Source organism: Cornus florida, unplaced genomic scaffold, assembly GCF_030987335.1.
Source record: "Cornus florida cultivar Cherokee Brave unplaced genomic scaffold, ASM3098733v1 CherokeeBrave_3.0.0_Hap2_Chr08, whole genome shotgun sequence".
NCBI classification, from domain to species: domain Eukaryota; kingdom Viridiplantae; phylum Streptophyta; class Magnoliopsida; order Cornales; family Cornaceae; genus Cornus; species Cornus florida.
In genome coordinates, this window is record NW_026775578.1 from 33,579,272 (window position 1) to 33,603,996 (window position 24,725).

The window sequence follows — 24,725 nt, forward strand, 5'->3', positions numbered from 1 at the left end:
TGACGACACCGGTGTAATACCTGTCAAAAACTCTCCGACGATCAAATCAGTTATCAGAGGTCTAAAAAAAAGGTAAGAATTTAATAATCGTTTTTCGTCATTAAAGATTTTAGAGATGGAGTAAAAGGACCGGATCATGCGTGAATTATAATTTCTTCCGGAAACTCATTGTTTCCACAGATAGCGTCAACTGTTGGTGAAGAAATCTGCGTGGCCCAATACGACACCGTTTTTCTGCAAAGAAGAAAATAGAAGATCGATCAATCTTGACGACACCAGTGCCTGCCAATAACTTTCTGACGATGGAGTTAGTTACCGGAAATTTAAAAGAAACGCAAGAATTAAATAATATATTAATTGCTTAAATTTCATAGGTTCCATATTGACTTATCATTTGAGAACCGTTAGCAAGCACTATCCCGGTGTCGACAAAAATCACTATCTCTCTTTGTTACAGAAAACGACGTTGGATCGGGTCATGCAGATTTATGCATCAACACAATTAATTGAGAAAGATTCATAATTGTTTGGATGAGGTAATTTGACCTTCTTAGTTGTACACATTTTCCAATTAAAATTATAGTAAATCAACAGTAAATGCTTAAATAACAATAATAACAACAAAGTAAAATTCTAGAACAAATTAATACATCTTCTGAAAATTAAAAGAAGGGAATGCTTCTAAGAACTAAGCTTACCACTTTGAATAGAACTTTAATGAAAAAATGTTATTGGAGCACTTGACCAAACCACTTAAATTAATTAAATTCATAAAGTTTAATTGTGTTGATATTTTTAACTCCACAACAAAAAAGATTGGACAATTTGGATTGCCCACCATCCACCAATCCATGAACAAAACAAAAAGTGACAAATAACAAGAATGACACTACAAGTACATCTGACTTAAAAAGGTAAACCATCTGACAATGACCCATCTAAAATTGAAGTCAAATGATTTTTCATCATAAGCAACGGTAGAGATTCACCTGTTTTTCCTTATCAAAATATTCCCTGTCGCTTTATCATCCCCAAGTACTAAAAAGACTCAAATATACAGTGAGCTCAAATGGGACTGCCCTCACTATAGTTTTCCCTAAATATTTATTAGATCCATTGGATCACTATTCACACTCTCTCTATCTCTCTCTCTATCATGCGCTCCCGTATCGGTGTGTTTCTTTTTGGATTTATTTATTTATTTTTTAAATTTCGCTGGCTGTGTACGGAAAAGAACCCTAGTTTGCGCACACATTCACACACACACACATACTCTCTCTCCACCGTTCACTTTCTCTCTCTACCATTGATTCATTGGAGAGCTGAGATTTGAGTTTTTTCTATGGCGACGACCGGCGATGGACGCGGAGGAGCAGGAGGCAAATTTGGAAAGAGGCCGCTCCGGAGGCCACAGGCGACGCCGTACGATCGGCCACCCACTGCTCTTAGAGGCCACAGAAACAATTGGCTCTCCAAACTCGTCGACCCAGCGTCCAAACTCATCTCCGCTAGTGCTCACTTGTTCTTCTCCTCTGTGTTCCGCAAGCGCCTCCTTCCTCCTCCTCCACAGCCCTCACCAGGTTCTATACATATACATAAATATACGTTTGTGTTTATGTATTGTAAATAGTTTGCTTTTTGGGTTTTCAATTGTTTAGGGCTAAATTGATTGGGAATTGAGTTGTTAAGAAGTGGAAAGACTTGGGTTTTGCTTGAATTTCGATTTTTTTGGATATAACCATGATGACACTAGTGAGCAATTAGGAAGTTGTCTGTCGAACAATTACATTGTCTGGAAATCAATTTCGCACTAATTTTTAGGGATGGGTTGAGGAATTTTTTTTTTTTTTTTTTGAAGTTTTTAATAGTGGTTGCTTTTCTGTTTCGTGGGGTTTTATATGTCGTCCTTGATTTGGCAGTTTTGTAATAAAGGAGTGTAAAGACATTATTTTGGTTTAGTTATCTGTTCTGTCACTACTCGTATAGCATTAATTGGGGTTGAGGAATTGGATTCTCTTTCTTCAAGATGGCTGAGGATTTTGTAATTTATTTATTTTTTTCTTGGTGGCTTTTGGAAATCTCAAATATCGGGCAACTTATGTTAAGATTTACGTTTTTTATTTTTTTTTAATGTCAATTGGTTCCATGTTTTCCCTGAATTTCATAAGTTCCAGGCTCAGGGATTGTTCATCTATCTTCATTACCAAGTTGAACATCTCTAATTGTAAGTGCCACAGGTTACAGTCGGGAGTTATTAAACCTACTTATCTAGCGGTTATTTACAAAGCTTTATGAGAGTCTAGAGATTCTGTTACTTACAAAAAAAAAAAGAGAGTCTAGAGATTCTGTTATTTTAGGGTGTAGGGTTCGTTTGTCCGGGGAAGTGTATTGTGAAGAGGTGGAAGACATCTGATTTGCTCTAGTTTAATACCCTTAAGGTAGTATAGAGCAGTTAGGAAGTTGAATATATATGGACAGTTTTTTTGCTTGACGTTTTGAAAAAGACAGTTTTGTTTTGAAAAAGACAGTTTTGTTGCGTTCTATCTTCTTGTTGGGGGAGTGAATCATCTTGAATGCATATAATGAGTCAGATTCTACCCAAAGGTTTTGAGTTCCCATTCACGAAGCCATTTCCACCATATGGCATATTGCATAAAGTTCCAACTTCCAAATCTCTCTCCACTCAAATGTCTTCCAGAAAGCCCAAAGAGATGTCCGATAAAGTCCCTTTCTATTGCAGTCACAGCAGCTTCTATTATTACTGAACTGTCTGTGTTCACTTTTGTTTTGGGAGGGTCCGAAGAAGAGTAAGATTATTTTTTTCCCTAAATGAAGAAGGGTAAGATTCATTCATAAATGGCTGAGCATGGTGACCATGCACTCCCAGAACAGGATGCAAAAAGAGTCCATAACTCAGTTTAATCTGAGAGGAAAACGAATGCAGTCTTAGTTTGACTTCCCTTACAATTCTCCAAGACGACGTTCTTCTTACTGCTTGGATTCCTTTCATGCTGCCTGTAAAGCAGAGATTTGGATCAGGCCAATGGCATTTGTTAGGAACAATGTAGAGTAACTTATTCCCCCCTCCCCTCCAGCTCCGAAAGTCAAGCGCGCGCGCACACTTGCAACATGCCCCTAGCAAGATTCAAACACTCAACCTCCCCTTTAAGGGAGAAGAGATCATATTAACCGAGCTAGTGGCCTGGTTGTGTGGAGTAACTTTATTGTTAGCCTCGGAACAACATACATGTATTTGAAATAATTCTATCCTTGATTAATTGAATTTCCTTAAAGCTTTTTATGGTTGAAATGATCATTGTTATTTATTTATTTGACTTAGAAGATGATTTTGTTTTGGTCTTGGTATCTGATTTGCGGAATACTTCTTTTTGTTAAGATGATCTTGTTTTGGTATTGGTATCTAATATACGGAATACTTCTTTTTTTTTTTGATGCGGCGTCATTTTCTAGTGTAATTTATGTCATTTGTTATGAATAGTCACTTTTCCTTTAAATGATATGCTATTCTATCTATTTTTGTTACAACTATTGTCATTTTAAGTCATCTTGGTTATTTTACTGCTCATGATTTAAATGCGGATTATTATTTTCCGGAATTCAGTCATATCTCATAAATTGTAATATAATCAGGGGCAAACCAAGAATCAAGGGACACACTTCAGGTGTGCCAAACAGGAGTACCCAATGTAAGTTTGAATTTTAAGATAAAAATATGTTTGTAGTATTGTTAATTCCTAATTTGTTCCTCATTGTAATTTAGTTTTTTACATCCCTTATCATTAAATGTTTTAATCTCTCTCTGTCTCTCTCCTAAATTTTAATTCGATGGTGAGTTCTATATGTTTATGTTCTCAACTGCTTATGCTCTGCTCTTTATTAGGCACTGATACTTCCCAGACATATTTGGACACATTCAATTCATCTTGGATATTTACATTTTTTCAAATAAAAATTTGACGGATATTTCGCTGCCTCTCTTTGATAGTTTCTGGCACATGGCATATGAACCGTGGACGTCTATTGTGGGTTCACACACACACCAACACTCACATATATATAAAATATATTGGTAGGGAATACAATACACAAACCAACACATTAACGCACCCACTAATACTGGATCCCTTGATCACGATGCAAGATGAGGATGAGGAGATACCACTAAGCTAGATCCTTTGTTATTGTGGGTTTATTTTAGTGTGCAGAAAAAAATATAGTTGTAATGAAAAATTAAAACAGGGTGTGATTAGTCATGGTGCATTTGGTTCATGAAATGGACGTGATTGTTAGATCTTTCATTCCAATATTGAATTTCTTTGATTTTCAAATATGTGGAATTTAAAATTCATTGTTTGGATGGTTCGTATGAGATTTAAGCATTTTTAAATAAATCCTTTTTGGGAGGGTTTGTTTTATAAAATTTGAGTGGATAATTGGATTTCTAATTCAAATAGTTGAAAATCTTAGATTTTCAAATATGTGGAATTTGAAAATAAGTGTTCAGATGGGCATTTGAGATCTATGTCATAGATTTTCCAAAGCCCATGTTTATGCTGCAAATTCCTAGAATAATAGCCAAGTTATTTACAGTCTTGAAATCTTTAATATGTTGACAAAAATGGCCTTCAAATTTGTTGTAATTAATGTTCTGAGTTAGTTGGAAAGTACTGCTGATATTACCCTTAGTCTGCTTCTTCTTAGTCTTTTTATTTATTTATATTTTTTATTTCGTGGGAAAAAGGATGATAAAGTATAGCTTGCTTGTGAACTATCCATGGTTACCTTAGCCCCTTTGGTGTCCAATCTGTCTATATGCCTTTTTCATTAGATAGTGGATGTATGCTGCTTTTTTTTTTTTTTTTTTTGATAAGTAAAATAAAATTGAAAGATGTATGCTGCTTTTGGAATTTCTAATGAGACAGATAGCTGACCAATGTTGAATCAGCTCATGAATGTGTCTGATGAATAGTTGTTCCCCTACCAAATTCATACTCCTTGTCAATTTCTCACTTATAAAAAAAAAATATACTCCTGTCAATTTCTCATAGATATTTCAACCCCTTTTTAGTATATAGTTGCAGTTACTTTTTTTTTGGTCTGTTATAATATTGTCATACTTTTACCTATGGTTCTGATATATTTGTGATATGTAGAACTTTTCTCCAAAGAATCCTCCTGGGACTCGAGAACCAATTGTAGATGACTCTGCCAATCTAAGTAATAGCTATGACAGTAGTGCAATTTCTGCGCTCGAGCAAATGTTAAAGCAGAAGACATTTTCCAGGTAACTTTTATTGGCTAGACATTCAATATACCCTTTTTTGTACACACACACACACACATATATAATGTAACTTTACTTTTATAACTTCAAGTATCCATTGTCCTGGCAACTTTTTGCATGCAGTGTATTTTTAGCGTCTTCCTTGTACTAGCTCCATAAAGAAATTAATGTGTGATTGTGAATTGATGCCTAATGGATTTTGACATAGTCAGGAACTGATTGTATACTTGGTGTTGTGGAGGACATTCTTTGGTACGAGGGTGGCGTGTGTGTTTTGAATATAACCTAGAGGAGATGGATAGGCCTTGGGGATCGTAATTTTAAATTTTAGTTATCCACTAAATGATTGCAGATCGAGGATTGAATTTTTAGTTTGTTTAGTTATTCTTTGTAGCTAGTATCCAATCACATACAAGTAAACATGGAAATAAATAGACAGCTGAGACATAAGAATTTTTACGTGAAAAACCCTAATCAGGAAAACCATGAGACCTAGTCCTGCCATAAATAATCCATTATAAGAGAAAAATTGTTACAACTAGGTTGACAGTTCCACTCCCTAGAACCCTCAGTTATCTCATGACGTCGATTGTAGCCAAGCTCATACTCAGAGTCTTCAGGCCCTTGATCTTTTTCGTCAACAGTTAACAAACTTCTGCTTCTCCATGGTTGTTTAATCGTTCTACTCTATGTTTTGATTGGTTGAATTGATTTGCCTCGGTGTTCTGATGAACTTCTCCTTTTTTAAATTGTGAGTCACAGTTCCCAATGGGGACTTTTAATTTGAGACAGAGGGAGTATCTATGTATCTAAAGAAACTCCTAGATTGAGTTCTAAAAGAAGTTGTGTCTCTCGCGTGTTTTTTTTTTCTTTCTTTTTCTTTTCTCTAAGATGCTTAGAGGCATGGTTTGATTCCCCAGATTGACTATAGTGTATAGACTGATACATAGAGCCAATATAGATGATCCATGCCTTTTGGTAAGTTAAATCCTTGTAGAAATATGTTTTAAGAGAGTTACCAAAAATAAACTTCTGCAGGGTTCAATTGATTGAGGCATCAATTGACGTGTATTGTAGTTTAATAAGAAGATTTTTGAATTTTTTTTATCAATCACAGTCTACTGCAGAACCCTTACCGATTGACCTATCGAATGGTGTTTATTGTTGTTCAATAGAAAATTAGATTTAAAACATGTTAAAAAATCAATACTTTGTAAAGTTATTTTCAAAAAGCAAATTTAAATAGGTATTTTGAGTGTCTCCAAGATCCAAACTAGGTCAGCTAAGGTTTTACTAAGGTTATTTACCTGTGCCCTAGATATGTGATTGAACGTGTAGATTTAACGCCGTGTTCTTTGCTAATCATTGTCTACTCTGTTTCAATGGTTGTACTCTTCATGACTCATGACATTTTGACATATAAGAACTAATTTTTTGAGTAGGAAATTGCCAACACATGACCACTGGGTAGCCTGATTGGTATGATCTCTCATCCCCAAAGGGGAGGTTGAGAGTTCAAACTCCGTGAGGGTCGTATTTTGGGGGTGTGCGTTTGCTTTAAATTCTGGGAAAAAAAGAAGTTAATACACGACTCATATTCCTAACAGAACAAAAATAAAAAGCCAAATAATTTGACAAAAATAATGGTTTGTTGAAATTCCAGTAGACGAAACTCTTAAATTCTTCAACCACATCACGTATTCAAAATAATTATACAAGAAATATCAAATGAGAAGATTTTTAGCACTCGAGAATTGCGATTAATGAGAATCTCAGAATAATGAGAATAGAATGTTCAAGTTGTGTGATGAGAGGTGAACAAGTCGACCACTATTTTACACACACACACACACACACACATATAATTGTTAAGGCCATTTTGGTAATTTAACATAAGTAATCAGTCACAGATGGCTGTCAAACTTCAAATGGTTGCACCCTTTTATTTTCTTCATGTTGGTCCAATTTCAGGCTTTGATTAGGCACTGGCGCGGGTTGGGTTAAGCCTATGAGCTTTCACCGCTATATTCCTATGAGCAGCTTTCCAATTTTCTCCAGCTGTTAAATACATTTATGAATTTTGTGGTTGCTTCTGTCAATTGAAGGTCTCAGTTTTTTCATAGCCTTGGGGATTTCTGCAGTATTTTTGATAATAATTTGTTATGGTACAGATCTGAGATTGATCGTTTGACAGAACTCCTGCAATCGAGAACTTCTGATTTACCGGTTGGGGATGAGAACAAAAAGAATGAAGCAAATCTTCCAAAGCCGGTTTCTGCATCTGCAAGGCAGGGGGAATTTTCTAGTTGTCCAAGGAAAGAGAATGGAATAGAGAGCCATGGACTACATGGAGTCGTTTCAGCCCCTGTTGACTGTTCAAGAGTAAGATAGCGTGTTCACTTTTATTCTGTTTCTGATTGACATTCGATTGTGTTTCCTCTGTTCTGCATGTACTCTAATTTTATGATAAATACTTATTGTGCGTGATGGCACTGTTTTTCACATTTTTGAGATAAAAATGTCCCCAGGTCCCTGAAGATGTTGCTTCACCCGCTGAGCTTGCTAAAGTTTACATGGGCGGTAAGCCTTCAAAAGCATTGCCGTCAATGTCAGTATTCCACAGTCAGGTACCGAGGGAAGATGCAACTCTGCCAAATAATGTACCATTTACTCCTAAATCACCCGTCATGTCACTGGCTTCTAAGTCTGCTGCCTGTGTTGCGCTACCTGAAAATGGTTTTATCACCCCAAGATCTCGTGGCAGATCTGCAATATACTGTATGGCGCGCACACCATATCCCAGGGTTCTTTCCAATGACCAAAAGGTTTTTTTGCTTGGCAATGTGTATATGAATAGGATTTTTTCTTCTATTGTTTCCCAGTTTTAATACATAAAATATTTTTCTCAAATTTTTAGGGTGTTGGGTCCAGAAATAATGGTTATGGTGTGCTATCGTCATCATCATTTCAGTATGCGTGGGAGAAAGATGGACGTTTTGGGTCTAAACAAGTGGTATTTTTTTAGAGGAGATGATGGAACTCCATTCCGCCCTCTCACACTCAACACACAGCACTATTATATTATTATTATTATTTCATCTTTACTCTTTTATAGTTAATATATATATATATATATATATATTTTTTGCAGGCTTTAAAGCGTAGGAGTTATGTCTTAGAGGATAATATTGGATCTGTTGGACCCATACGCAGAATTCGACAAAAACCTAATCTCTTATCTCCTAAAGGTTTGAGCTTATCAGTTTCTGGAAGCCCTCTTTCCTGTCAAATGATGGAAGTTGGTTCTGATACTGCACAACATCCTACATCTTCAACACAGAAACTGCATTTGTTGGATACACATAAAGTCTCAAACATGCTCAGAGAGAATGAGGATAACGGTGTTTGCAGAACCAGTTTTGGCCTAGTTCCTTCCAAGTCCACTGAGATGGCAACAAAAATATTTCAGCAGCTTGATAAGTTAAAGTCAACAGAGAAATCATCCGAGACCAAGCTAGTTGCTGCAAGGAATAAATTACCCACTAGATTGACACCAAGTATGCTTAGTGGAAAGGCTCTTAAAAGCTTGGAGGATGTAGATTCATCAAAGTGTCTGCAGAAATTCCAAAATAGTCATAACTTGGAGGATACGCTTAACACCAGTTTGCCTGATGCTCGTGATTCTACTTCTCAAAAACAAGACAAGGTTGAAGATGTCCCAAAAGCGTTGGTTGTACCTTGTGACTCATCCCCTCCTGCAGTAATTGGCGCCGATGATACATTTTCAATTAAAAATTCTGTACCCTGTTTTAAAAGTGCTGATTCAGCCATTGCAAATTTTTTTGATCAACCTCCTCAAAAGAAACGGGCTTTTCGAATGAGTGCTCACGAGGTTGGTTCTACGCTCTGGTCTATTAGTTTCTCCAGGTCAAGCTGCTGTCTTCTTGGTATTCTTTGCATCTTGTATAAGTTTTAGTCTATATATTCTTGACCGTTTTGGCAGTTCTGATGATGGGATACTCAAGGAGTCCTTTCTTCTAACCTTTATACATCTTGTAAAAACGCAATCTAGAAGTTCATGTGACTATTTGATTGTCCTTTCTATTGGGTGGAGTGGCTCTACTTCATGGAAAAAATGTAGTTTCTTTTTCCCTAAGAAACACGTGTTTAGTGGCTGACTACAGTTATTTTTTTTGTTTATAATGCTATCATTGGAGTTCAATAGAAGACTGTATTGTTTAATGTCTTCTAAATAATTTATATTTCTTTGTTCGTTCGATTTTTATATGTCTTTGAAGTTTGTTCAGAGTCTAATGTTGTGGTTCTATGTTGTGAAGGATTCTCTGGAGCTGGATGATGATGATGTCTCTACACTGTTGGCTGATAGAGAAAAATCGGAGACTCCTGTGGTGGAGAACAAGGGCATTGTTAGTGAAGCAGCAGCTGTTGACAGAAATCCAACTTTGTCAGAATTCAATCCTCCTGCAGGTTCTGAGTTGAATAAAGGAACTGATTTGGGGAATGATGATAAGAATTTGGCTGGTGAAAAAAGCACTAGCTTTACGTTCCCTACTGCACATTCTTCCAGCATGGCTCTTGAGCCAGCTGTTCCTACTCCACAACCAACCTCAGCATTTGGTAAACCTGTTCCACCAAAAGAACCAAATGTTCCTCCTCCTCTGTTTAGTCTTGGGAATAAGAATGTTGATAAATCATTCATACTTCCTTCCTCATCTTCTGTTGGTGATTCTTCAGGCCTTAAAACTAGTGTTTTGTTAGATCCAAAACCAGAGAGCTCAAACAGGTCAGTGTTTATTTATTAGTACTCATTTTTTCCTATTTTCTCATTTATTATGATTAGCAAATACTTTGGCTTTTCTGCTTCAAATGGATCATAAACAGACATATTATAATCCTTTTTGGGCATACCATCCTTTAATTTTGTTCCCCAAAAAAACTGAGGAATTATTTTCTGTAGTGCTTAGAGTTCACTGCATTTCAAGGACACATTGGAAATTAGTGTATTAATAGAATTTCATATCATGGGAAAATTTTGAACTTGAAGGTTGCAATTTAAATAGAAATATATACGGGTGAAGCACACATCATTTTTGTCAAATATAATAAAAGTGAAGAGAAAAATTAAGCAAAAACAACACAAGAAGATAACGTGGTTTGGCCACTACGGCGTACTTCTACAGCACACAAAGCCCAAAGGGCTCTACATCTCTTTTATTATATTCTTTTTTATTTATTTTCCTAGTTGGTACTCACACACCCATCTTTTATTATATTCTCTCTTAATTTTGTTTACAATGATCATCTCTATTTATAGGTGAAAATATACAGAAATGTGACAGATATAGAAAATATATTTATGGAGGATTCCTAAAATCACTCCCATGAATCACTCATATCAATATTCTATCAAGGGCTTAAATCACTCCTATAATGATACATGGAGATTTAACTCAAGTGTACCAACTTGAAAATAAATATGAAGTAGTCATGACAAATTATTGTTGACAACTATAAGTTGCAGGAGTGAAGAACACAATCCCAATCACTTGATCAGAATGTGGCAAATAATCCACAATATTGATATTCGAGATGAGTAGATCCGATCACAAAATTTGAGTGAAACGAGGAGAGCCGAAAGAGTCTAGAGTAGGGTATGATAAACATGCTATGATACCATGTCAAATAAAATAGAAGTGAAGAAAGAAATTAAGGAAGAACAACACAAGGATATAAAGTGGTTTGGCCACTACGCCCATCATTCCTACATCTCTTTTATTATGGCTTAAATCACTCCTATAATGACTATTATCTAGATGTACATAGTTACATATGTAAGTACTTCTTTTCTTTTGTGGAAAATATGAGAAGTTAATATGTGATACACAACATGAGTTGATGATTCTTGGTACGAGGATAGTTAATTCTCCTGAATTATATGTTCTGGTCTGCTGGATTGCCTGAATTATATGTTCTGGTCTGCTGGATTGTACTGTTTGTTCCGATGTCTCTTAATGATGGGAAAATCCGGGGGCAAGGGGGAGAGAATCTTTTTTAGCCCAACTTTGTATTCTTGTATCTTTATTTAGTTTCCCTAAGCGTTTTCTGATTTGTGTAATTGCAGCTTTGGTAATGTTTCTTCTGGTCCAACCGACAGTGTCTTGGAAAATGTGAAGTCAGATAAAGATGATAATAAAAATACTCGTCATGTGGGAAATATAATGGAGAAATCTGGAACGGTGTTTTCTTCTGCTTCATCAACTTCAACACCAACAAGCAGCATATTCTCCTTTGGTGCCCCTGCAAGCAATTCAAGTCTAAATAATGGGTCACTTGCTTCAAGCCTTACTACACATTCTTCCCCCACTTCAGATCTACCTCCCAGTAATCTTTCCATTCAAAATTTCACCAATAGCTCTATGCATGTTGTTGCCTCTTCAGCCACCACTGCCACCAAGACTTCAACCAGCAGCAGCACCAACCCCGCAACTGCCTTTTCTGCAAACATTGCTACCATGACTTCAATCAGCACCACCAACCCCGCAACTGCCTTTTCTGCCACCACTGCTACCATGACTTCAATCGGGACCGCCACCCCCGGAAATGCCTTTTCTGCCACCACTGCTATCATGACTTCAATCGGGACCGCCACCCCCGCAAATGCCTTTTCTGCCACCCCTGCTACCATGACTTCAATCAGGACCACCACCCCCGCAACGGTCTCCAGTAGCAGTGTCACTACCCCTGCCACTACACCTTTATTTTCCACTCAGTCAAATTTCAGATTTGGATCCACTGTGGCTCCATCAACTTCAGTTTCAGCAGAATCAACTTCTGGTGTACAAGATGATGCCAATTCAAAAGCGATCACCGACAAGAATACAACCTTTGGTAACCTAATCAGCTCACCTTTTGGTGGGACATCTTTCGCAATGGCAGGAACAGGAACTAATATTTTTGGAGCAAGTGCTTCAGCTACTTCAACTGCGAATAGTCAGTCTCAGGGTTCTCTTTTTGGCCGTGACAGTGCAAATGCGGGTGGTGCACAGGCATCTGCTGGAACTAGTGCTACTGTTACACAGACCATACCTGTTCAATTTGTTTCGTCTGCCTCATCTCCAGTTTTTGGTTCTACAGGGACTACTTTTCCCTCTGGCAATTCTCTTTTCAGTTCTTCAACTTTGACTAGTGCTGGTCTTAGTTCTGCAGCTTCCTCTTCGGAGAACAACTCTATGAGCTCTAGTGGAGGTGCCTCTAGCTTATTTGGCTCTAGTTGGCAGCCCGCCAAGTCTCCCATCTTTGGAGCATCCTCTAGTGCTTCGCCGTTTAATTCTCCATCTTCGTCGACTGGGTTCCCCTTTGGATCCTCCTCGGCTTCTGTTGCTACCACTGGCAGTGCTCCCTCCATGGTGTTTGGATCATCAACTGGTGCGTCAACGGGTTCCACGTTCTCATTCACTTCAGCTGCTACTAATCACTCATCGTTGACGCCTTTCTCTCAAACGCAGCCTGTATTTGGTAATCCTACTTCGGTTTTCACAGCCGCCTCAGGTAATGGTGACCAGATGAACATGGAGGACAGCATGGCCGAGGACACTGTACAGGCATCTACACCTGCACTACCCATATTTGGTCAACCATCTATCCCGCCTTCATCTGGATTCATGTTTGGTTCGTCAGCTCCATCAGCAACGACTCCCTTTCAATTTGGTGGCCAGCAGAATCAAGCTACACAGAATGCATCTCCATTTCAGGCATCTGGAAGCCTAGATCTCAGTGCTGGGGGTAGCTTCTCGTTGGGCACTGGTGGTGCTGATAAGTCTCGAAGAATAGTGAGACCTAATAAAGGCAAACACAGGAGGAAGTGAAGATTTTCAGCCTCGTGGGTAATTGGTTTCCTTGGCGGTGACCACGATTTTAAATGGATTGCTACGAAAATTATATTTGTTGAGAAATTAGTTGATGGTTTTAGCTGTTTCTTTTAACACTTAGAATTTCTTGTTGCTGACGAGTGTAAATTAGCTTGTTCAGGCCTTGGAAATCTGGTCATTTCTGTTTGTTGCTTTACAAATTGTCTTTCTATTTGGAAATTTTCCTTGCTGCAATGAAGGCATAAAATGTCACAATTTTGGATGTCTTTTCAGTGAACCCATGCACATTTTTCTACTGCATTTTTAGTGGTAATGCTTCATAGGAGTCCCATAGACATTTTTCTGCTTGTCATGTTGTTTTGTACGAAAAGGGGGTGAAAATTGTGGTTTACAGTAAAATGTGGATTCTGATGCCGTTGAAAACGAATATGAAATAAACTCAAGTCTTGAATTACTATTGAACACACCCAAAATAAAAAATGTTGGTTCTGTTTGATGTAAAAATAAATCATAAAGTAAAAGCACTAAAAGACTAAGAAAGTGATTATCCATGTTGATTGCATGGTCATGTTTTGTATTGACAAATTTATTTTTGTAAATCATCGGAACTCTACCAAATTTTTATTTATTTTTATTTTATTAAATATTCAAAGCAAAAACACGCACACATACAATATTACTAAGAAATTTTAAGGGAGTCTTTCGTGTTTATAGAGAAAAAGAAAAGAAAAGGAAAGAAAAAAGAGTACGTGGCTATATCTTTATTGTGAGCTCTTATTTTTTGTCACTGAATTGAATATACATTGTGAAAAAAAAAAAAAAAATTTGAATACATATTAGACCTATAAGGCTATACCTGTAAATAACATACTTTTTAAATTTTAATGACTTAATCTTGTAGAGGAGATACGAGTTGATGGTGATGACGAGATCTAGAAAGTTTCCTCTTTTTTTTTTTTTAAGACTTTTTTTTTATTATATAAAAATATTTCAAGTGCCCTTTTGGCATGGTTTCCTCGAGCTCTAAAGCGGGCTTACAAGCCCAAAAAGGCATTCTAAAAAATAATGACCGATTGATAAATGATATGTAAATGACCTATGACATAATAAGTGGAAGTATTTGAAAGCTGGGAAAGTCTGTTAAATTAAAGTCTGAAAAAGATACTTTAACGTATGTTTGGATGTAAAATATATATATATATATATATATTCGGGTATTTAGTTATCGTAAAATATTTATGAACAAAAAAAATATTAAAACCTAACAAAATTAATTTATTCAAGAATTTTTGGTAAATTATTTTATACGCTCCGCCCGATGTATTCGACATCAATCTCGATATAGACCATTACCAAACATTGAAAATAAAAATAAAAATAAAAAATATTTTAGCTAAACAAGGGTTTCAACAAAACCTTAAAACATACATTTTCAAAAAGTTAGCTGTTAGTCTGACCTAAGTCACACAAAGTAAGAACGGGAGCGAGAATGAATTCGAAAACAAAAATCTAAATCACTCAAAATGAAATATGAGAAACAACGACAAAGAAAAACTCCATATCGAAAAACAATTTTTAGTGGGGTGAGTTTTACCGCTGCCATTGATTTTATAATTTTTGCACTAGAAGTCTTCTATCCCATTCAAGTTTCTTATACCATCATAATTATCCTTTTATATAGGACTATCAAATCTCATTCTAATCTTTAAGGATGGTGAGTAAAAAACACTCTTATAGTATGCATATAGAGTAGGGCATGGCGTGCAAGGTTATTGGTTTTCATTCTCATTTTGTCTGAATGTCATTTACTAAGATGAGGTTTCATTTACTTTATGTGCAGAAAAAAGTAGCCCCAGCCAGACAAGGGATGAAATTGCCTCAAGTTATTATTATTTTGGGTTGACAAAAAGTGATGGAATTTTTTAGTTGGCACGTCTTTAATTTGTTTATGGGACGAGAACTGTAGGAGCTGTTGGCTTGCTTTTAGAAAAAACGCCACCAGTGTCTTGAAGAAGAAATTATTATCATCAACAATGTAGAGATAGAAGAAATTATGTCACCAGTGTCTTGAAGAAGCTAGGTTACATCGCCACAGCACTGATGCTGCGAGCTTTGTTTTCAAGTACATAGGTCTCGGTGGAAAGAACATAACCTGTTAGACTACTACCTTCTTGTTTCTCTATGTCAAACCGTTTGGAAATTCGCATTCTCTTGCATCGAACCACATTCCAAATCAAGTAGAACTCATCGAAACAAAAATGAAAAAACTGCATCGAAATTATGGCGGTTTCCCAAAAGTGAGGATGTATACCCATGATAGTCCCGTAGATCAACATTTTGAGATCCAAATGGTAAGCACGTAAGCCGGGATGATAATTGCCATGTTTATTCAACTCAATCCAGTCAATCGTTCTATCAAACAATAGAGGGCGGCTTATACAGTGCAAAAACAATGGTTTTGCAGGTTTAAACATATTTTCCAGGCAGTTGTCAAGTGATAGGCAAGTAAAAAACCATCTACAAATGAACCCAAAATAATCCTCCTTGAAGATTCATCATACACCGCAAAAAGATAATAACATCGTGGTACAGACTGCAGTTGTAGAGGTGGTGGATTAATACCCTCCCACTTATTCTTCTTCGGGTCGAAAACTTCACACGTGAATTTCTCACCAATGGGTTCATATCCTTGGGTTTACCAAAATTTGTAAAACCACCAAAGACATAAATTTTACCATCAACGGTTAGTGACACACAAGAAAGCCCTAGCCTTTTACGGTTCGTTGAAGCAACTGGTTGCAATGCAGCAGCCTACTAGTGTCCAAGGCAACGACATTGTTACAAGAGTAGCCTTTGTTAGCTATGCAGTATATAGTGGAGCCCACAGCCACGCAGCAGCTTCTCGGCAGAAGCGGCATGTTCCTCATGATCGGTTTGATATGATGAAGAAGCTCTTTTCCCGCCGCCTCCGCCGCCGCCGCCTCTTTTATGCTCCCGCCTATCTTCGTGTTTGATAATTGAATGACGTACGAATCCCTCGGATCTGATGTACCACCCACATCCTCAAAAAGATACACAGTCGATTTGACGGGTATTCGTGAGAGTACGTCGATTATGAGATCATTGGGAAGGATGGGTAAAGACTCGTATGTTTTTTCTAGCTTATTCGTAGCCTTTTTTTTTCTTCTTCCATGAACATCTTTGCATTAACGATAGTCCCGTAGATCAACATTTTGAGATCCAAATGGTAAGCACGTAAGCCGGGATGATAATGGCCATGTTTATTCAACTCAATCCAGTCAATCGTTCTATCAAACAATAGAGGGTGGCTTATACAGTGCAAAAACAATGGTTTTGCAGGTTTAAACATATTTTCCAGGAATGAACCCAAAATAATCCTCCTTGAAGTTTCATCACACACCGCAAAAAGATAATAACATCGTGGTACAGAGTGCAGTTGTAGAGGTGGTGGATTAATACCCTCCCACTTATTCTTCTTCGGGTCGAAAACTTCACACATGAATTTCTCACCAATGGGTTCATGATCATCCTTGGGTTTTCCAAAATTTGTAAGAGTACGTCGATTATGAGATCACTGGGAGGGGTGGGTAAAGACTCGTATGTTTTTTCTAGCTTATTCGTAGCCTTTTTTTTTCTTCTTCCATGAACATCTTTGCATTAACGATGGTCCCGCTGCCGCCGCCCACATGATCAACATTTTTAGGGTGTTAAGGGCCTCCGTGGGTTATGTATTTTAGAGCTAGCTCAACCCGGATGACAGTGATTTTAATTTCTACGATTTCTTTTAAAGTAGGTTTTCTCAATTTAGGACACTTTGGAAAGGGCAGATCAATTACTAATTGAGAAACAAGAGCGGTCGGCGGCTTCTCCTCGGCAGCAGGCGGCAGTGGAGCTTCCTCCTGCGTTACTTCCTCCGTATGCATTTATTTCAAAGATTTCAGAGGCCATAGACTCCGAATCATGAACCAAATCGAGAAAGGGGTAGCCGGCTGTGGAGATATCACATTAAAACCTCTTTTTTATATAAATTAATAAATATTTTTTATATTAATAATACTCGTATAATTTGATTTTCTTTTATTAAAAAAACTCATAATAAATAGATAAATAAGTTAATTTGTGTTAGAGTTTTATAGAGACCCTTTAAATATATCTTTGTCTAATGTGATAGAGCTTTATTGAAAAAAAAATATATATAATTTGTGGTAGAATTTTATTGAAATTATTTTATTTTCTTTAAATATATCCTTGTCTAATTAGATTTCTTTTTATTAAAAAAACTCATAAAAAATAATTAATTTGTGCTACAGTTTTATAGAAATTCTTTAAATATATCTTTGTCTAATGTGATAGAGTTTTATTGAAAAATAATAGGTAATTTGTGGTAGAGTTTTATAAAAATTATTTTATTTTCTTTAAATATATCCTTGTCTAATTAGATTTTTTTTTTATTACCAATTTTTCCCGCCCGCATTAAATTTCACACTTACCAACGCTTTCAAAAACACACCTATACTTATATTATGGTAATTAGTACACAACACCAGTGCTTTTTAAAATCTTTAAAAAAGCGCTGGTGAATTCCTAATTTGTTATAGTAAGAAATAGATAATTTGTGGTAAAGTGTTATAAAAATTATTTTATTTTTTTTAAATATATCTTTATCTAATAAATAGATAAAGTTTTATAGAAATTATTTTATTTTTTTTAAATACGTCCTTGTCTAATTAGATTTTCTTTTATTAAAAAACTCATAATAAACAGATAAATACTGATTATATGTGATAGAGTTTTATAGAAAATAAAATAGATAATTTGTGGTAGAGTTTTATATAAATAGATAATTTGTTGTAGTGTTTTATAGAAATTATTTTATTTTCTTTAAATATATTTTTGTCTGATAAATAGGTAATTTGTGTTAGGGTGGTAATTAATTTGTTGTAGAGTGACGAATATAGGTTTTTGGATTATGTTGACACTTCGTGCAAAAACAAAGAAAAACCTATAAAGACTAAATTAAATATTATATAGTGATAAGTAGGGTCAAACTACTCTCAAATTTAATTTCGAACATAAATTCAAAACGTCAATTAAAAGGAATAAAGAAAAAAAATTTAAAACAATTTGATGATTTTTGAATAATGAACTAAAAACAAATAAATAATTAAATAAGACTAAATAATTTTCAATCAAGTAATAGAAAAAATCTCAAAGGAAAGAATCCACCACCACGGCTTAATAAAATCTATTTTTTTCTCTATAAACTATATCACTTTAGACAATGATATATTTAAATAATATAAAATATAACCTAGGGCATTTCAAAAAATCACAAACTCCATATAATAAAATTTTATATCAATTTCAATTTAATGCATGATTAGTATAATTGAATTTCTATTTTAAAATTTAATTAAAAATTAATATAATGGAATTTCCATTGTAAATTTAAAATTATCTAATAAAATTCAAATTACATATTACCTAATAAAATTCAAATCTATACTACTACCTCCATCCCAAAAAAAGTGTCCTTAATGGGGAACCGTGTCGTTCAATTTGTGAGAATTACGGTTATTTAAAAGTGACACTTTTTATGGGACGGAGGGAGTATTATATATATATATTTAAATATTACCTAATAAAATTCAAATTACAAATTACCTAATAAAATTCAAATTACCTTAAAGAATCTATTACTTTGCAAAACTCAAAATCTACCACCAATTTCAGTATTAAAATAAAAAAATTATTTCTTAATAAATAAAAAATAAAATATAAGTATTTTAGCATTAATATAAAAACCTAAAAGAATTTTTTACTTTACAAAACTTAAACTCTACCACCAATTTCAAAATATTTCAGTATTTATTTATTAAAGTTAAAAAATATTTATTTATTAATTAATATAAAAAGATTTACAAAAAAATTGGAAATTTTTTTTAAGGCTTTTTGTTACAAGTTTCAAATTGCACTTTTTTCTTCTTTCTAATTCATAACAAAAAATATATTTGCATGTGCGTATATGTGTGTGCATATATATATATGTATAAAGTATGTTGCAGTAAGAGGTTTATTCAACTTTGAAGAGTAATAATTAATTTTATTTGCAGCCATAAGGTAACCATAAATAGATTTTTTTTTTTTTAAAAAAAAAATTATTTGTGAAAAAATAAGGGGAGGGGATCATTGCTAGATGGCCCCTTCCTTTCACCCCTACGACAAATTAAGTCTCAACTTCTAATTATATCTTCACAAATTTTTTAATTTTTTTTGCAAATATTTAATTCATAATAATATTTTAACATATAAATAACTTGATATAACTATATGAATTTGTATATCTATATTATAACCATAGAAAAATAAATAAATTATTTTTAATTCTAAATCTAACATTTAAAAAAATTCACCTAATTAAGAAATTCCTAATAAAAATTGTCCTCCCATTAACAATTCATTTAACTCACCATTTGTCCAAAATAACATAAATTTATCAAGATTTGGTTCTATGTTTTCCATTACTAGGATATGGTTTTATTTTGGATTATGTGAATGCGCTTGTTAATAAGCTTAGTCTCATTTCTTTGTGTTAGGTCATGGAACCATGTAGATGACATACCATTGAAACATTATGGCGGATAGTTTAATTTTATTGTTATGAACAAGATATGGATTTATATATATATGGATATATGCCACGATATGAGCTTGAGATATCAGGATCAGTGGTTAAGATGGAGGCGTATATTGCCAATTGAGATGGGTATATTAACATCTTAGTTCAAAAAATTAACCAACAATATTTAGCTACTATAGAATTATATTACTCCATATTATATGTATAATTTGATACATATACATATATATAATTTAACGGTTTGATTTGGTCGAGTTTGATCTTAAAGGACCTCAAACCCTGAATAAATTATAATCATATATATATATATATATATATATATATATATATACATACATATACATACATATTCTCTTATTTAAATTTAAATATGAATTATACAAATTACTCGTTAACTTTATTATTAGAATTAATTTATCATTAAAAAAAAATTATAACTACCGTTTTATAAAATGATTAACTTATTATTAGAACATTGGGGCATTTTTGGTAATAGGTGGTATTAGGCACAAAATATAATTCAAGAGGGTTATTTGCAAATTCAAACATAGTTCAGGGAGTTTTTTGCACTTTACTATATATTTATATATATACACGCACTTTTATATATTAAAAACATACCTTATGATAAGTTTTAATTTTTCTTATTATTTTACAAACAAGTATATGGTGACAGAAGGCCAATTTGTGACAAGAATTTACTCTTTTGTGACGAAATATCTTTTGTCTCTAAAAGATTGAAATTGGCGACAAATAATTTGTCACTAAAAGTCTATTAATTGTGACAAAGTGAGTTTTGTCACAATAACTCTATCTTTTGCGACAATGCATCATTTGTCACTAGAAGGTTATTTGTAGCGACAACAACTTTTGTCGTTAAAAGGCCATTAATTGTGACAAAGCTATATTTGTCACAATAACTCAACCTTTTGCGACAATGCATCCTTTGTCACTAGAAGGTTGTTTGTAGTGACAACAATTTTTGTTGTTAAAATGCCATTAATTGTGACAAAGCTATATTTGTCACAATAACTCAACATTTTGCGACAATGCATCTTTTGTCACTAGAAGGTTGTTTGTAATGACAACAATTTTTGTCGTTAAAATGCCATCAATTATGACAAAGCTATATTTGTCACAATAACTCAACCTTTTGCGACAATGCATCCTTTGTCACTAGAAGGTTATTTGTAGCGACAATAATTTTTGTCGTTAAAATGACACCAATTGTGACAAAGCTATATTTGTCATAATAACTCAATATTTTGTGACAATGTATCATTTGTCACTAGAAGGTTGTTTGTAGCGACAACAATTTTTGTCGTTAAAATGCCATCAATTGTGACATAGTTATATTTGTCACAATAACTCAACCTTTTGTGACAATGCATCGTTTGTCACTAGAAGGTTATTTGTAGTTACAACAACTTTTGTCATTAAAAGGACATTAATTGTGACAAAGTTATATTTGTCACAATAACTCAACCTTTTGCGACAATGCATCCTTTGTCACTAGAAGGTTGTTTGTAATGACAATAATTTTCGTCATTAAAATGTCATCAATTGTGACAAAACTATATTTGTCACAATAACTCAATATTTTGTGACAATGTATCATTTGTCACTACAAGGTTATTTTTTGCGACAACAATTTTTGTCGTTAAAATACTATCAATTGTGATAAAGCTATATTTGTCACAATAACTCAACCTTTTGCGACAATGCCTCATTTGTCACTAGAAGATTGTTTGTAGCGACAACAATTTTGTCGTTAAAATGCCACAAATTATGACAAAGCTATATTTGTCACAATAACTCAATCTTTTGCGACAATGTATCATTTGTCACTAGAAGGTTGTTTGTAGCGACGACAATTTTGTTGTGAAAATGCCACCAATTGTGACAAAGCTATATTTGTCACAATAACTCAATCTTTTGCGACAATGCATCATTTGTCACTAGAAGGTTGTTTGTTGCGATAACAATTTTTGTCGTTAAAATGCCATCAATTGTGACAAAGCTATATTTGTCACTAAAATCTAGTTAATCGCGACAAAGCTATATTTGTCACTTTATTGTAATTAGTTGCGACAATATATTTGTCACTAAAATCAATTTTGCTGTCATACCCTTTCCCGCCGTATGGCGGTCTGTAAGGAAATTCACGGGATTGATATTGCGACAACTTTTTGTGACAAATTTGATTTTTGTCGAGTAAAGTAAGCTTAAGGCGACAAAGTTACTTTTTGTCACAAAAGGGCATTTTATTGCAACAAATACATCTTGTCGCTATAGTAGTTTTTGTCGCCAAAGACCAAATTTGTTGTAGTGTGAGGAAGAATTCTTGGAGGAATGGGCGTGGATGGAAAAGAAATTTGCTGTAGAGAATAACAACTCGTTGGCCAACTTGTTTGGTTTGAAACATGTATAGGCTAGGGCATACGTCAAACATGTGTGGTCGGCTGGTATGCGTACTACACAACTTAGTGAGAGCTTCAATGCTCGCTTAAAATAGTACTTAGCGAGACAATATGCATTGCCAAAGTTTTTCAAGCATTTTGAAACGCTTTTGTTCGACAAGTTATACAAGGAGTATGCAGCTGAGTATGACTTGCTCCATAAGATACCCAAATTGAAAGCAAGGTCTCCTATTTTAGATCAAGTCAGACGTCTGTACACTACTAACATCTTTGACCTTTTTTAGGAACAGTTAATAGTATCTGGCATGAGTGAAAATGTCCGTAAGTGCAACGATTAAGGTAACGGGGTTTTTTTCATATGAGGTTACGGTTTATAATGATAACTTCTATCGGCTTGTCACAAGGACACATGACGACTTATTGTCATGTTCATGTGGAAAATTTAAAATGGAGGGTATCATGTGCAGCCACACTCTGAAAGTCCTTAAAGATGTGATGTATGCCAATGAAATACCCGGCCGCTATATTTTAAAAAGATGGACCAGAAATGGCAAGGACGGTAGGGTGGAAGACATACTTGGCAGCGATGTTATGACAGATCCTAGATTAGAAATTAGGCGACGACATAGGATCCTTTGTCGTTATCTAACTGAAATTTCTGCCATTGCATCAATGAGCGAGGAGGGATTCAACAATGTTTTGGTGCGGGTAAAAATTTTGAAGAAGATTGCTCAAGGAGCAGAACCTAATCCCAGGCCTGCAGGTAGACAAACTGCACGACCCAATGGCATGGGAAACAGCATTACAAATACAGAGCTGAATAGTCATGCGCAAACCATAGAAGGATTGACTCCAAAAGGGATTGCCACGAAAGATACATTAAAATGAAGAAGGCGTAGGTTGATACCTGCTTTGGAGAGAGCCACTGCGAAGAAGAAAAAGGCCGTTGCACCAAGTTGCAGTTGTATTACGACAACCCCAACGTATATTTTAAACAATATGAGTCTTGTTTTGTGTTTTATATATCCCCTACCCGATGTATAGTCTAACGTACTGATGAATTGATGATTTTTGGTGAAGGGTGCTAAAATACTAGTAGAGTTTTTCTGTTCCAATAAATGTTATATGCCAATATATTCAGCACAGGGCCACGATTGGGATAACAGTCCGGCTAGTTATTTTGGTCAGCCCATGACTCCATTAAATAACCAGGTATGTGATGTCATCTAAATGAATTAAAGTCATGAAATTAATTAAGAAATTTAATGAGCTGTTTTTCCATGCATGTGATATAAAAATGGAGTTAATGTAGATGTTGTACGTGACATAAATTTCTCGCCAATGATCCAAATGCAAAACATGAATTCTATATTTGAGCAACAAGGGTTCCAGGAATTACCATGATATGGTAGAAGGATATAAAAAGTGTACTTCATCGCCATTTCATCGTTATTGCCATGTTTGCACTTCCTTTATTTTGTTGAGTGCTCAAGATATTGTAGGGGTATCACTGTACATGATATCTTCTACTCCAATAAATTTGTTATGTTAAAAATACTGTATTTAAGTCAGAACTGCACTTCTCTTTTTATATTGAATACTTTATATTTGACCATTTATCCATTGCCTTCATTACAATTGAATGGTTTGTTTAGAGCATTAAAGACCTTACTTATTATTTTTAACCGACATGATGCCTCATATCTATATTTAGGGCATCTGTATCTCTATACCATTTTAAAATTGACATCCCTTCAAAGTATAAACAATGGTTGGCCGACGGTTTTACCTTGTAGTGAAGGGCCGGAATGTTGGTATATATACGAAATTGGCGGAAGCAAAGGCACATACACGAGGGTATGCTGATGCAAGGTATTATGCATACAAAACTCATGCAGAAGCTGTTGAAGCCCTGTGTAGATGAAATGCCCACTTCCATGGTGAACCGTTAAACATGGATGGTGCGGTAGAAGACGATATTGAAGTTGTGGAAGCCGGTCTACCTCCATATCCGCCTGATCCAGAAAGTGAGCGACAACATCGAATTAGGTATAATGAGTTAACAAATGCTAGATGTGTAATTGTGGCAGAGTGCAGAAGACAAGGTCTCTCAATTCCAAGACCTCGTTCATTTGAAATGAAGCTCTCAGGTACATCAAATATGCATTCCGTGATTGGTCAAATCAAACGCGAGATCCGCCAACTATATGTGAGATGATGTAAGTTCCAGAAAGTGAAACATGCGAAAGAAACATACGAAGATCCGGCAGAACAGTTGGCCACCATTATTCAATGACCCAGACCTAAAATCAGATTCAGACATGTCCAATTTTTCAGACCTAGCAGATGATGACTTTGTAATTCCACCTCCAAGATATGGTAGAAAGAAATAATGTAAGTGGATGTAACAAATATTATTTCTGGAGTTGTACCTTTATTGTAATAGTTAT

The 24,725-nt window shown here is 34.9% G+C and overlaps 1 protein-coding gene across 1 annotated transcript; it reads left to right on the top strand.

Moving 5' to 3' along the window:
- Positions 1-1,181: 1,181 nt before the first annotated feature.
- Positions 1,182-13,460, top strand: LOC132271219 (nuclear pore complex protein NUP1-like). Its single transcript, XM_059772537.1, has 9 exons — positions 1,182-1,580; positions 3,652-3,707; positions 5,175-5,305; positions 7,477-7,687; positions 7,834-8,130; positions 8,223-8,318; positions 8,457-9,197; positions 9,643-10,109; positions 11,448-13,460. The coding sequence occupies exons 1-9, from the start codon at positions 1,343-1,345 to the stop codon at positions 13,189-13,191; spliced, it is 3,981 nt and encodes a 1,326-aa protein (XP_059628520.1). The 5' UTR covers positions 1,182-1,342; the 3' UTR covers positions 13,192-13,460.
- The last annotated feature ends 11,265 nt before the right edge of the window (positions 13,461-24,725 follow it).